Source organism: Phytophthora infestans, genomic scaffold, assembly GCF_000142945.1.
Source record: "Phytophthora infestans T30-4 supercont1.23 genomic scaffold, whole genome shotgun sequence".
NCBI classification, from domain to species: domain Eukaryota; phylum Oomycota; class Peronosporomycetes; order Peronosporales; family Peronosporaceae; genus Phytophthora; species Phytophthora infestans.
In genome coordinates this window covers 1,488,407-1,503,840 of record NW_003303736.1, presented here as the reverse complement: position 1 = coordinate 1,503,840, position 15,434 = coordinate 1,488,407, and the positions used below count along the sequence as shown (strand labels likewise).

Here is a 15,434-nt window from a genome sequence, read left to right as displayed (position 1 = left end):
CTGCCACGTTTAGGTGGCGGGAAACTAGCAGTCTGGGCGTCCGCTCCGCGGACGCTAGAGTGTGGTTGGTTGGTGTAGAGAGGGCCGACCACCTCCGCTGCGCTGCGGTGGGCTTAAAATTTCTACTCAAAGCGAAGCAACATATAGTACATGTATACTGTGGCCTACGTATATTACGTTCCAAAACAACACCGCACACAGTATCTATAGTGCTCACATGTTATGGTAGACACGACCAGGGTTTAACGTGATCTGCAAGAAGAGCACCATCTTACCCGGGAAGGTTTTGTCCATAATCTCGTTTGAGCGCATAGCTCCCAAAATGACACGAATCGGAGGCGCGCGTGGCTAAAGCGTTTATATATGCTGTTCAGAAGACGTGTCAGCTTCAATGATGATCCAAATTGGCATAGATCGGTGAGGGATCTCAGTTTAGCTGGAGGAAATATGCCTACTTAAACTTAATACCATCGGTCACGTCATCGCTGTGAGGCAGTCGACACCATTTTTTGTTTTTGCGACGGTCTATTAGAGCAAGGTTTGGTCAGCCTATCGCGCGAAGTACCTTTTAGAGCAAGTAGGTTTTGCCGATGGTTGCCACAAACACCGATATGATGCCTTGAAATTCTTCCGCTGAGCTGCTTATGATATTAGCGAAGGGTATTCCACTATCTTCCGCATGCATTGATCTTACTTGCACTTACTGACTTATTTGCAAAGCTACTGACTGACAGAGCGGCGTCGATCCTTTCCGAGTAGCAAGCTCTGATATGTATGACGAACATGCGAATCCATATTGATATAGGCAGATTATCATATCGTAGTGGTCTTTAGATTTGAATCGAATAGTAGCTCATGTACGTTAGATGCTGTACGCTCGCCACTACTTATCAGCTTGGCGTGTTGTTTGCTATGTCCGTGCATTGCTGATTTCGTAAGCTCGTCGGCGCCACGCTCTCGCGGTAGCCAAAGCACATTGGGTCACTTTCGCTTTCTCGGTACTTTTGCGTCATGGTGCTGGCTTACTGTGCTTACGCGTCTAATGGAATAGCATATATGACTCAGCGCATCACTAACTGGGCACAGGCCATACCGCAGCGATATAGGCAAGCTGGCCGCGCGTCTCTTAGCAGTAGTGCTTTATACGCGCGCGGCGGGTACACCTTGTAGCCATCCGCGACTCAACCGAGCTCATATGTCGACCATTATGGACAGGACACTAAAATACAGAACTGCATACAGGCACATCGACCTGGAACATCCACCTGAACGGTCTGCATTATTGCACACGTGCTCGTATCTATGTAGACAGCAACGGTTTTGTCGCACGTAGTACTCACTCGAAACTGTAGTTTAAATTTATGAGCGCACATTAGTGGAATATACTCTGTGAACATTGACGACACAGATAGCGTGGCTTGCCTTTGTCCAAGTGAGGGAGTGTACGTGTGACGCGTACGCAGATAGAAACGGCCAGCTTGCGGCTGTGCACAGTAGATATCATGTGCTAAATATTATTTGAAAGGCGCTACGCTGTTTAGGTGTGTCAGCAATACTGACTGCGCCATAGGCTGACTACCATATGTGCGACCCCGAGCCTCGCCCGGTCAGCCAGTATACTAAATACGAAGATAGGAAGGAGAGTGGGGGCCTAAAAGGGTATATTTACCAACTACTTGCTCTTCTGCTGCTTCTTTTGCTCAATGTACCTGACGTTTCGGGCGGTCAGCTTGCGAGGGCGGTTGTGTCTTTTTTTCTTCTTGAGGTACCAGTCGGGGCCCATCACCTTCTCGACGTTTGGCAGGCTTTTCTGGCGGAGCACTTCGGCCGAATCAGGTGGTGGGAGATTTTCCTCCTAGAACTTAACCGCTTTTGGGCCGTTCTTGCAGGCAATACAGTGTCGCACGCTGCCCCGTCCGCTGATTGTACGGAACGCGTAGCCGTACTGCAGCTTCCTGCAGCAGACGCAGCGCGCTCGGGGTCCATCGTAGACCGCTGCGGGTTCAGCAGAAGCGGGTCAATCTTCGCCTCGCATTGCTTGCACGTAGGGCCCACCATTTTGCAAACTGTGCGTATGTTAGCAAAATAGTTTGTTTTAACCAATTACTTGCGTCCAAATATTAGCCAATAGCACGGTACTGTAAGGCTGGTATTTATTATTAGGCAAAATATTAAAATGTTTTAAAATATTACTATTTGGCTTAGCTTTAATATATTATTATCAGATTTCCAAACAAATACATACTTTACATGCAATAGAAACTGACAAAAACAATTATCTATCGTGCGCGCATGCATTCGTCGGGTACGGTGCACGGGAGCAGATACCGCAATGACCGTGCAGCCGCGCGCCTTCATTGCACGGTGGCAGTGGTGAGTGCCAGGTGAAGCAAAAAGATATATATTGGCAAAGTCCCTACAAAAAGCGCTGGTCGTGAAGCCTACTTTAGTATTAAAAAATACTATCGTCTCTACTTTAGAAAGTCTGTGGAAAATAGCATCGCCGAGCTCTTACAAATGCGGCCTGTGAAGCTTATACTATTAATATCGTCTTTACTTTGAAAAGTGTGTGGAAAATAGCATCCCAGAGCTCTTACAAAATACTGGTCTGTGAAGTCTACATTAATAATAATAAATATTTTTATTTTAGAAGGGTGCAGAGATCTTAGAAAATAAAGTGGTTACTGTGCCCGATTTGCAGTACATACGACAGGTTTTGCGTAGCTAAATTTCAATAATCAAGTATCTGCGCAGCTCGCCTGGCTGTTTGCAACCAATCGATGCCTTTCGTGTTCGGCAGAAATGTTTACCTTACGTCCAATCGCGAGGGCGAGAGACGGTCTGATCGTGCGACAGATCCAGTCAGTGTCGCAGGTCGGCAGGTATTGCCCAATCAGGGCGCGAGTTAATTGCGTCATGCTTTTGGATATATTTGTAATTTAGGCATAGTTAGGTCGAGTCAGAAAGGTAGGCGCGGTCGGTAAGATGGGACGAAAATATATTAGACAGGCCGGGTGTAGCCATGCGAAAAGGCAGGAAAAAGCAGCAAGAAAGGAACCGAACGGACTTATTGACAGACGGACGGACAGGCTACAAGGTTAGAAGCGGGGAGATGAGCTGTTAAATAAAAAAAATCTTTTAAAAAGATTATTGCCCCGTCTTTTTTGGAGTGACTAGACAGTTGGCCGATATCTTAGCTCTTTCTGTGGTAAATGCTCGATATAAAACATCAGTCTGCAACTGGTGAGGTTCCTGATCTTGACGAGCTGGAAGTTGGTTCTCGTTGCTCATGGTCTGACACGTTGAACTTGAGCCATCCACTGCTGCCGATGAACAACCAACGGTACCATGAGTCTTCTTTCAAGACATCCCCGCTCATAGAAGATGGTGGTGAGCAATATTCTGGATTGCAGCTCGCTTTATTCTTTTTGGGTGACGTTTAAAAGTTGTGTGGCCAAGTCGATGGGTATTTCTTTTCAATTAAGTTGGTCACTTTTGATATTTAAACAAGTCAGCGTAAAAGCTATATCCGACATTTCACTCGTACAACGATTTTCTGCTGAATAAATGACGAATAAATTACCAGGGGTGACCCTTTTCATACTGTAGTTCCAGTGGAATTTTCCAGATCGAATTGCTCCAATGAAATATATTTCTGGACCATCGGAATAAATACTTTGAAGTTGTTACGTTTTTTTAAGAGCTTTTCCCAAAACCAGTACCATATGTGAGCTCAAATCCCGAATCAGTACCTTTCCCAAAACCAGTACCAGTACCAAAACAAAATTAATGTGGACCACTTTATTTTTGTAGCGTTAAGGATTCTATAAATACAAATAAAATGTTTCTTTTAGACTATTCTGGATCTTCGTACGTACAATGGATGTAGCTGGGGCTTCCGCGTCTCCTGACTTTCGCTGTCATGTGTGCGGACACGCATACTCCAGTCGATCAAACCTCCAAAAACATGTGCGGAAGAACAATTGTGACCCGGAAACAAAGAAAAGAAAACAAAAAGAGAAACGAAAAGCGCGAAACGCGCGTTATCAAGACAGCGGAGGCTTAATAATGGAAATTTACGTACTAACGATGGAGAAGCTAAGAAGGTTGGGACTCTCGAAGCTACTGAAAAAACCGATATAAGTGATGAATGTCCTGTCTGCTACACAAACCTTAACAATCCTGACGCTCGTCCTACAAATGGAATGAATTGTGAGCACCGGGTTTGTGGCGAGTGGTGGGATCATTAGATTGCGGAATCTCGGGACAGAACGTACGCAACGTGTCCAATTTGCCGAGAATTCGTCTACCGAAATCGCAGTATCTGCCATATATGTCGGCAAAATGTGCAGCCCCCTCTCTATATTAGCCCTTGCGGCCATTTATTTAATAAAGTTTGCAGTAACGACTACTTGAGAAACAATGGGTTCACGCCTTTGTGTCCAGAATGTGGAATATATCGACTTTCGCTCCCGTAGCTGGCTTTAATTCATTTGAGAGAACAAAAATAGTTTTTGTATCGCTTTATACAATATTTCTTCCAATAATTCTTGATTTTGTATTTGGCTTTGGTGGCTTATGTCGGTATAGATCATTTTTAGATTAAGACGCGTTTTGGAATCATATTCTTTTTTGTAAGACGCCATTTGGAGTACATGTAGGACGCAATGTGGAGTAAGACATTTTTTGGAGTACGACACTTCTTGGAGTAAGACACGTTTTGGAGTAAGACGATTTTTGGATTAAGGATTTTGAAAAAACTACATTCTGCTAAAAAAAATTAAAGCGGTTTATTAAGGATAGTCGATAAACTATTTTTTACGGCTATTGAAAGATCTGAGCTAAAATGGTAAATGGTTCGGTTTCAATATAATACCGCCCGTAAATTTCCCTGTATCTACTCTCAATGATCAGCTACCTACGCGTCAAGAACCAGTCTCTATTGAAGTTATACCGAAGGTGTCCCCGACGTCTCTGAGTCTACCTCTTTTCGGGTGGCGAAGTGCAAACTTTGTCGAAAGTGAAAACAGCTCCATGATCGAGAATGGTATTCGGGATGCAGGTCCTTTTGAGGCATTTTATAAGATTGCCGTTGTGGAAATGAGAAGATCCAGTAAGCGTGACTTGGATGTATCAAACTGGATGAAACAGAAACGAAGCTTAGCTCCTCATGCCAAGGGTCTGTGGGATAATGAACGGGCTCGGATTGGAGAGTATCAAGTTAGAAGAAGCACTTCAATAATATATTTTGCTTCTCGATGCGGGTCGGCATCGAGAAGCAAAATATCCGAGATCGACGAGCTGATATTACCGCCCCGTCATGCTCATGTCCAACTTTCGACCAGTTAAAAATTTCTTGTCGTCACATCAATGCTGTGCTGAATTATTGCGGGCTACAAGAACGCAACATAAATGCTTTTCATCCAAGTTATTTGGTTGCGACAAATGCGGATGCCTTTCCCGGGAAAGGGATTGAATTACCTGTTCGCCACACCAACATTACTAGCACCATTGTACTTCCTTCAACATTTTACAAGCAAGCCGGGCGTCGTGTTACCCGACGTATTGCGAGTCGTGGTGAGGACAGTATAGGGAAAATCTACAAGTGTAAAACGTGTAGTGCAACTGGCCATAACCAACGGACGTGCAGAAGGCACAGTAATGATTCGGATTTAGCTAACTCACAATTGATACCGCATGCGGTATCCCTCCCGAATTTACGTGATATCATTTCCGGTCGTCAAGTGAGCACTGCGGCAGCATTACCTGCAGAAGAACCTTCTACATCTCAAGCCACAGGAAATTCAAGTCGCATGTCAGTAAATTTCTTAATTAATTAGACTCCGAAGTAATAAAAGCAAACGAAACCTACAATGTTTATATCCCATCGATAGCGTAGACGTCCACCTCTCCACTAAATTAAATTTGTCAGACCATTTGACTATACATTGCTGAAAATTAAACAAAACTACTGTTGTCAGCTCTATTTTGACAGGAATCTGTAAATTGCTAACGACACGTTCACCAAAGTGCGATTAGTAAAGTCTTTATTTTCGTAGTTTCAGTCCACAGTGGAAATGGCATAGCAAGATAAGACTACCTTCAGGCTCTCAAATTGTCTCCGTAGTTGTCACTCTTGACATAGTTCAAAAACGCGTCGTTTGAGTCAAATAGCTGGACCCACATATCTATGTTCTCAGCGACGTAGTTGCGAGTGTATGGAGCGACATCATTCTGGTACAGGACGACCTTCCCACCACATCCGTCAGCACACTGTAGAGGGACGACGTATTACCATCATGGTTTACTTGTGCAGTGCGATTATAGGCAGATCAGTGTCCACGAACACGATGTTCAGGCCCGTTGGCTAGATGTTCCAGTGGAACTAGTACAAATATATGGTACTGGTTTTGGGAAAAGCTCTGTAGTTATGCATTTCCACTTTAGTGACGCCACAAATTTAGATTTTTTTTACAAATCTAATCAATTCTAAGGAAAAATACCGGTCTTGGGCAGATCTCATCGAGCGCTTTATCCTAGTATGCTAAATTTGCAGATTGAACCGGTAGTTTTCACAAAATATTTTGGGCCATAGTGAAGGGTGTAGACGTTACAAGACACTTTAAACCGCCCTTGTGAGAGCACCAGACGTCGCGATGGCGGCATGACACACAACCGAGCGCAGCGAGCCCATGCTAGAACGCTATTAATATCTGGTTCCTTTTTGATTAGCCAGGAGTTAGGTTTCAAGGGCTAAGAAACCAATGCAAAGCATAAAACTAGTTAGTTTGAATTTCGAAAATGACTACCGCCTTCCCCCTGTCCTAAGCGAAGTTTTAGCTTAAGCGAATTTTTATTTTAGCCAATCACATTTCTTCATTTAAGAATTATGTCCACAGCTAAAAATACTCTCACAACCAGTTAATTATGAGACTGTTCCTGCCACACATTTGGCTTTGTCACATAACACACCATGGGGAGGCCACGCTCATCTGGAACAGGCAGAAGGCCAAAGAGGTTTACTCGTATTGCTGTAGACTATGCTCATAAGCGTACCATACTACAATATCTGGAATCTAAGCATACTGTGAATGAAGCAATAGCTCACTTCTTTCCGCCCTTTTCTAGCTCAGACAGAAGGCGCAAGCAAAAACAGATATCGAAGTGGAAAAAGCAGGCAGCGCAGATACAAGCCGTTTGCGAAGGTGGACATGGCCATCACAAGAATCTTCGGTGTAGTGGACAAGGAGCGATACTTTCCCGTGAGGCTGAGAGTGCTATCGTCTTGTGGATAAATTCAATGCGCAAAGACGGCTGTCCTGTCACCTCGCAAATGCTGAAGTTTAAGGCACTCGAAGTGGCTGCTGACGAAGATGAGCTTAGTCATGACGCCACCGGCTGTCTCCAGGCCCAGCGACAACGGCGCGACGTCCAGTAGCAACAGGTCCTGCAGCTTCGAAGACGACTCGTTGCCACTCAGAATCGCAGCCTGCACGGTGGCGCCGTACGCGACGGCTTCGTCCGGGTTGATGGACTTGAACAGCTCCTTCCCGTTAAAGAAATCCTTCAGCAACTGCTGCACCTTCGGGATGCGCGTCGAGCCTCCGACCAGGACGATCTCGTTCACCTGGTTCTTGGACAGTTTAGAGTCTCGTAAAACCTGCGCAACAGGATCCATGGTCTTGCGGAAATAATCGCTGCACAAGTCTTCGAACCGCGCGCGCGTGATGGTCGAGTTGAAGTCCACGCCGTCAAACAGCAAGTCGATCTCGATGTACGCCTGCGCCGAAGTGGACAGCGTCCGCTTGGCGCGTTCGCACGCCGTACGAAGACGACGCAGAGCTCGCTGGTTCGACGTCATATATCCTTGCGGTGCTTACGCTTGAACTCGGTCACGAAGAACTCGACCAGACGGTGGTCGAAGTCCTCACCGCCCAAGTGCGTGTCGCCCGCCGTCGCCTTGACCTCGAAGATCCCGTCTTCAATAGTTAGCAGTGAGACGTCGAACGTGCCGCCTCCGAGATCGAAGATCAGCACGTTGTGCTCGCCTCCTTTCTTGTCGAGCCCATAGGCGATCGCAGCAGCCGTCGGCTCATTAATGATACGCAGCACGTTCAAACCAGCAATAGCTCCAGCATCTTTAGTCGCCTGACGCTGCGAGTCGTTGAAGTAGGCCGGGACCGTCACCTCGGATGCTCAACAAACTATTCCGGTTAGCTGCTGGATGTGGCAGTTGGGTTGATCACGAGAATACTGGACGCGGGTTCGAATTCCGCCGTGTCCACTTTTTTATTGGCTAAAATAAACAACTTAAGTATCAGTGAATTTACCTAAATCTTAAGTTTTAGCTACTAATTTTGTGTAGCAACCCAAAACCTACAACAAGCTGCGCACACGGCCGTTCGCTTAGGACAGGGGGAAACCGGTAGTTCAAAATGCATCCCACATGATCTCCATCTCGCTGTCATTTTTGTCTCCGACTCTCTTCATCTCTTGGGGGTGACTTCAATGACAGCAAGAGCTTGTCGTCTTGTGCCACAGCTGTACAGACGCAGGTCTCCATTCGTTGCACACTTTGCGCTTGAGTCCAACACCACAGCTCTCGGCTGTACTGGACATAATGACCTTAGCAAGTTACAGCAAGAGCTAAGATGCAAGTTGAGAGTATGGGACAACCGGGTAGCTAATCTATCATGTATCAACACCTGCCGGCTCATTTACACAATCAACGTCGGTTCACGTTCCATAGAGATGAGACTCGCAGGCGATTGACCTAATAATCACCTCTAGTATGGACAGTAGCCCGGCAAAAGCAACGATGTAGCACTTGCTTATCGTTTGATCGCTGCGACATTCGACTCAGAAAAATTTCGGAGCCCATCCCAGACCGGATGTTTGTTTAGTATTATGTGGTACCGGTAGCCGTAAACGCGACAATGCTATTGCTACTTCACTTCAGTACAGTTGCTAAAAAAGAACTCGGCAACGTAAGCTTCATTCCGCAATTTACTCAGCAACCACAAGTTCTTCTTCTACAAGCATATACCAACATCAAACATGCGCCTCACCTACGTCTTGGTTTTTGTTTGCGCGGCCATCGTCCAAACCAGTGGCACTGCGGTTTCTGTGACCAAGGGTTCCAAGGCGTTGATTAAGGATGGCGAGTCGCCGGAAACTGTCAATCGACTTCGTGCAGATGAAGGAATGCGGCGATTGGCGGCAAAGGACGGCTTCCTAAGCTTTCTTAAAAAGGAGTTCAAGGGGGCGTTTCCATGGACGAAGGCCCACAAGCAAAAAAAGAGAAAGGAGGATATTGCTCGGTTTCATCGCCAGTGGTCCAACATGAGGCATGCGGGGGCAAATGTCTAAGAGGAATACACCAGGACTCTTTAAATGTAGATTTCCAATGTCATCCCAATTATCTTTTCGAAATTTTAAATAGCGGGGAGGATCAGACTAGTTATACAAGATGTGTGGAATTTCCGAAGCAAGAAGGTAACGCCGGTATATCTGTGGGGGTCCCGTGCATACTGTAGGAGGCTCCTTAGGAGCAGTCGTGATCCCTAAAAACTCACGTTTCGTCACAACCTGGAAGTGTCTTTTAGAATCCCGCAGCACTGCCTTCTGCCGTCATTTGCCCCCGGTCGTGAACAACTCGGTTGAGCTAAATCTGTAGAGTGATTATACCGATTTCCCCACTAGGTAATTTTAAAGGCTCCGATATGTTGGCGATGTTTGTCCGCAGAGCGTACGTGACCGCTTCCATTGCTTTCGGTCATCCAATGGGCCCTATAAATGCATGCAGATCAGTGGTCTGCCAATGTAGTCATTGGTGTCTCGCACACCAGCGTGAAACCTCTCGTCATTGCCACTTGAGTGTAGCTCCGTTACCCCCCCCCCTACCTCGCTAAGATAAGACGTGCTAGTCTTAACAAGTCAATAAAACCAAATGACAATTCACCGGAGACTCGAGGTCATTGCAGAGTGAGCTCGCCAACGAAGACGCCGGCAAACATGGCTGAATTCGCATGAGCTACAATGCCCGTGTCTACCTGAGTAGACACGCCCGCGACTGAAGAGAAGAGAAAAGAAATATTAGCACTCTTTAATAAAGTTGCTTAATACTACGTTGGGAGCTCTGTAAAACTCGTCAGCGCAATAAAAATAATGTTCTAAAAGTATTTTTTTTAAGGAATTGCTAAGTAATTTATTTAGTTTTGAAGTACTTAAGCATTATTCTTTTCGAGCAGTTGCTTATGCAGGATACGCCGAGCTGAGCCGTCACGAGCAGCTGGATATGCCTTGAGCTCTTCTTTCCAATCACAGCTGACATTGTAGGGTAGCGCACCTCGTTTCGTTTTTTTTGGGGTACGACGTTTTCTGATGAAGATGTCAGACTAAAATGATAGTGTTGAGGTTCATCTCGCGGTCATTTTCATCGTTCCTTTCATCATTTTTTCAAAGTGATTGACATTACAGTAATACCTCCCCACAATTGTTCAGCTGAAAATGGCTCCGTTATAATATTGACTTCTGAGCAACTTGGTCTCATCGTTGAGCACTTTGCGCTTCAAGCCTGACTCGGCTACAAGGGACCCAAGAAACCAGAGCCAGAGCAGCACGTCGGGGCAACGAGATAAACACACATCACCGCGTGGACACCTTGTAAAAGAATGAGGCCAAAACACGACTTCCCGCAAAGCTTGCTTTTCACGATTCTGGGAAACAGAATGACTCAATGACTAGATATGCAGAAGCAACACAGCGAAGACAGCGGTGCATTGCTAAACAGATCAATACTACAGTAAAGCTTAGTCGATGGGACTATTTTAGGTGATCATGAAAGAATTCAGAACAAGCACATCCCAAGTTCAGCCTGGAAGAATTCAGAACAAGCACATCCCAAGTTCAGCCTGCATGGATTCACAACATCGGGTGATGAGTACTGGAACTATTCGAATTGACGGGCACCGTAAACAGCCAAGCCAGTTAATTATTCTACAGCAGGCAAGTATTTTGATAAGTGCATCGACATTGCTAAGATAAATTCACTTCGCAAGCCTCACTTCGCAATTTCTTCGGTGGCTGCAAGAGCGAAATACGACGGATACCAGTCCATGCGCCTCACTTACGTCCTCGCTGTTGCTTGCGCAGCCATTCTCCAAGCCAGCAGCAATGCGCTCCCGGTGACAAAGAATTCCAAGGTAATGATACAAAATGTCGTTTCGCTAGACTCCACTGATGGATTTCAAGCAAATCGAGAGCGGCGTTTGGGAGGGAAGGAAGGCTTATTTAAATTTCTCCTAAAAGAATGGAAAGGAAAGTTCCCCTGGACGAAGACTTACAAGCAAAGAATGAGAACTGAGCACAATGCCCGGGTTAGCCGTCAGTGGTCTAGCATCGAACATGCGGGGGGTACACCTAACATGCAACCACCAGGACTTGTTTAGACTAGGTACGGTGCGGCTGTACTCAATCTCGAAGAGGCTTGACGGGAATGCACACAAGGATAAACATATGTGAATTGTTTGTTTTACGTACTCCGAATATTGCGAGCTTTTTTAAAAGCAAAGCTGGTTTGCCCTCCTTCAGTACGATTCAAACGACAGCCGCCAATTTAGTAAAAACATGCCATTGCCTGGCGATATAAAGAAATCAATTTTGTGTGAAGCAGTAATAAATAATGGTGCAATTTCATTGTGCTTCGCAGAAAGAATGTCCATCCGTTTTATAGCCATGGTCGGAGTATAAAACCGCGCGTTAAAATGAGATGGGAATAGGCAGGCATCGATGTGTTTTATCTGTATTGAATTACCATTTTAAAACGGCAAATAGGCTCGATTTACAGGATATCGATGTGGATTTGGTGGCTGATCGACCCCGAGCGGTCGATTTGACTGCCGTAGCTCGATTTATCAGCCAGTTAAGCTTGATCGATTTTGTACTTTTTATCGACCTCGAGCTAATTGAACGACCTCTATTTATTAAAAATCGAGCATCAGGCTAAGTGAAAAGGACAAAAGCACTCAAATGCACAATAAGCCTTTCTTCTTTTAAAATAATATATTGTCGGTATTGCAAATACACGATAATATTTGTACAGAATTAACTTATGTTTCTTCGAAGAGATAAAAACGCAGTAACTTCGATTTGGCTTTATGCAATTCGCAGCTCGAAGAACTGTGGCCCAAGAAGTTTTAAATCCTGCAGCTTGATGCCGGCTCCAAGATTCGTTTGAAATCCTGCAACTTAACAACGTTAGTTGCACATATTAAAAGCTCCTTCCAAATAGAGCCCTTTTCTACAAATGACATTGTAGTCCATACCACTATTTCATTTTTACAGACAGGCTATACTTTGCTACGAATTATGATATCAGCGACGAAATTCGATATTCAACATCATCTATTGTGGGCTTAATGATTAGAAAATGTTAAGCTCAAAGTGCTTTTTCAAGACCCACACCCCCGGTAACTTTCTCCGAAACGTACACCCGAACATCATTTTAGATACAGACACATTTGCCCAAACTGAGGCTCTGTGTCCCCGTCCTCACCGAGTATCCGGAGCCTTTCGTGCACATCCGTTACCTCCAGACTGGAGCCCAGTCGCTTCTGAATTATATAGTCGACCAAGCTCATGATACCTTGGGGAGCCCAATGTTGAAGGCAACACAAGCTCTCGCTTGACACGAAGAGCTGACGTTGTACAGAACGTGTTGCAAGCCCTGCTCCACGTCGCTAGCTCGAGATTTTCTCAGAGATTCTCCAGTAGCTAAAGTATGAAAAGGACACAATTAGTACTTTTATTAATAGTAGTACATGTATAATTTTCATTATTATGCAATGCCAAGACACCGACGCTTAATGAGACGATATATCCCTTTCGAATATCTTCACCTGCATTTTCACGTTACAAAATGTAACTTTTTCCTGTTTAAAAGCTTCATTACCAAGAATCCTTATTAAGAGCGAGTCGTTTAAGGATGTAACTAGTCCGGTGGGATCATGTAGTAAGAAATATGGAAGGATCTTGAGTTTTCCGGAGAATGACAGCCTTCGTATGAGCTTAAACTAATTAAACTGAAATATTGAGATAAGCGTACAAGCTGTGTATTCCCTTTCCCTAAAAATAGGGAAACAGACCTAACGTATTTCGACAAAAACACTTGTTTCGGGTATACTACTTCGTATTTTAGTTTTTAAGCGATGAACCGGGGAGGCCGAGTCTAACTAGCAACTCGAAGCAATCTGACCATTATAAGCAGGCTAAAAGGCGGCGGTAAATAGGTACTATTACCCCCCCCCCCGTTCTAAGCTGTTTGTTTTCGATACCAGACTCTGTGCAGTTCCCATGAAACCTCAATGAAAACCACCGAAATATGGAAATTCCTCCCTTTTCTTACAGCCCTGCTCGCCTCCACCACCGAGTGCCCCTGAAGCAACGCCATACAAATTGTACGCGTGTTGCTGTCACGACTTTGGCATGTTTCGACGTGAATATTGAATTTTTTGGCATGATACCGAATCAATAAAATACCACCTCATAAACAACAGAACGTCCGGACGGTCCCCCAATTCACAGTTTGAAGAACTGTGTTAGGAGGCCCTACAAAAGCTTGCGCTTTTTCATCGAGCAACCTAACTTAGATTCCGAGCAACATAAACCAGAAGTTGTAGAAAATGTGGACACATAAGATAGAGCGCAGTAGCTAAAACCGATAGCTGAAGGCCGGAAAAGTAACAAACATCGGAATAGTTTACCGGTTCCTGATGGTAGATTCAGTGTTAGCACTTTTATAGCTGTTGTTTACTTGTACACTGTAGTACTAATATGAAACGTTTGGCGGGACCCCGGGGTCCCGCATAAAATATGCTCGGTATTGTGTTATTTTGGGCAGTCGCGACTTGTGACACAATCTTCAGTTTCGATCGGGTGTCGCTGCGGAAAATGTCGTCTCGGGCGTCTGGCGGCTCACGTTCAACCGTCCCGCCTCGAAAGCGTGCAAAACGAGTCGACAGGAAAGAGACCGCTTATATACGTGTATGTGAAAAGCTAGGAGAAGATACCGTTAAGAAGATTCGTAACGACTGGGATCAAATGAATACAAGGCGAGATGGAAGCGAGTGGCAACAAAAAAGAAGACAAGCACTTCAGCAAAGCCACGCAGTAACCAACCTTCCATCACGTCACACACACAACAGAAAGAATAAGTACTTCAAGTTCAGTCATACTAATTTCAAATCAACTTAAAAATGATACCGGTTTCTGATGGGGATACCGGGGTCCGCGGGGTCCCGCCAAACGTTTCATATGTTAGATTTTTTTCTAAGCGTTTGGAGGTGATCCGAGTCATAGTTTTCCCAGAACCAGAACCAGTACCTATCACACTCCCCATAATCAGCACGGAGACAGGGATCACGGCGTACACTGCGAGCTTATCACAAGCACAAGGTCACAGCATGGAGAGCTCGAAGCAGTCGCGAGAAAGCTGAGCACTCAGGGGCGGAATACACTGAGATGGTAACCTTTCTTTAAAAAAAAACACATAAAAATCAAATAAAACGCCAATTATCGTCATCTGTGCGTCAATGGAATGCTTCGTTTCATTCGGATATTTCACCGGGTTCCGACGACATCCCGGGTCAAAAGCGCTCATAACGTCGTGGCCGACCTGCTACTTCGTGGCTGCGCATCTCCTGCCCACGACTAGAATAGTTTGTAAATATCTGTAAAGTAGACAAGAACACTCGGACACTTGACAAAGACGATGGTGTGTACGAGGACATCTTACTGTTGTGCAGCTCTAAGCAACAAATACCTGCGAGCGAAAGCAAGGTCTCACAAGGCCAGGCGCTGGTGTTTATCGTGGTGTCGGGTTTTTTAATTGTATTGCTGAACAATTGGGACCGAGAATAATTTAGACAACACGCTCAATCGGGAGCGGAATATTCATGTTATTGTAACATACGTGCTTTAAACCATGCAGTCTAATTGGTACAATCACATAACAAGTGCATACGTGAATCCCACGAAAACAGAAGAAACCCTTCTACTAACCGGAGTCAAGGGGGGGAGGCAAGCCACCTTTAACCCTAAAATAATCACATAGCGGGAAGCGGGGGAGGGAAGATTATTAACCAAAATAAAAAAAAACTTTTATATGAGTCATTAATTATATATAATAAAAGAAAAGGCGGGGGGGGGAAAGAGGAGTAAGGGAGAAGGAAAAAAAATTAAGCCATAAAACTTAGATCCTGTTGTATGCTTGTACGTTGTATATATAGACAGAGTGTCATAGGGTGTAGGGGGAGGAGGGAGTGAGAAAAACGAAAGATAAACTACAAGCAATAGATAAAGACACAAAAATAACGGAACACAGACCACAGACACGAGAGAGACGGAGAGACAAAGGACAAAGAGTATATTAAAAT

General features: G+C 45.0%; 3 protein-coding genes across 3 annotated transcripts; all 3 read left to right on the top strand.

Moving 5' to 3' along the window:
- Positions 1–5,100: 5,100 nt before the first annotated feature.
- Positions 5,101–5,676, top strand: PITG_11423 (uncharacterized protein; the record flags this gene model as incomplete). The annotated part of the gene is made up of 3 exons (XM_002900959.1): positions 5,101–5,220; positions 5,346–5,571; positions 5,651–5,676. The coding sequence occupies 3 exons, from the start codon at positions 5,101–5,103 to the stop codon at positions 5,674–5,676; spliced, it is 372 nt and encodes a 123-aa protein (XP_002901005.1).
- Positions 5,677–7,727: 2,051 nt separating this feature from the next.
- Positions 7,728–8,071, top strand: PITG_11422 (uncharacterized protein; the record flags this gene model as incomplete). Its single annotated transcript, XM_002900958.1, has 2 exons — positions 7,728–7,856; positions 7,901–8,071. 2 exons carry the CDS (start codon positions 7,728–7,730, stop codon positions 8,069–8,071), a joined length of 300 nt encoding a protein of 99 aa, XP_002901004.1.
- A 938-nt stretch (positions 8,072–9,009) lies between these two features.
- Positions 9,010–9,411, top strand: PITG_11421 (uncharacterized protein; the record flags this gene model as incomplete). The annotated part of the gene is made up of 1 exon (XM_002900957.1): positions 9,010–9,411. The coding sequence occupies one exon, from the start codon at positions 9,058–9,060 to the stop codon at positions 9,367–9,369; it is 312 nt and encodes a 103-aa protein (XP_002901003.1).
- Positions 9,412–15,434: the final 6,023 nt, after the last annotated feature.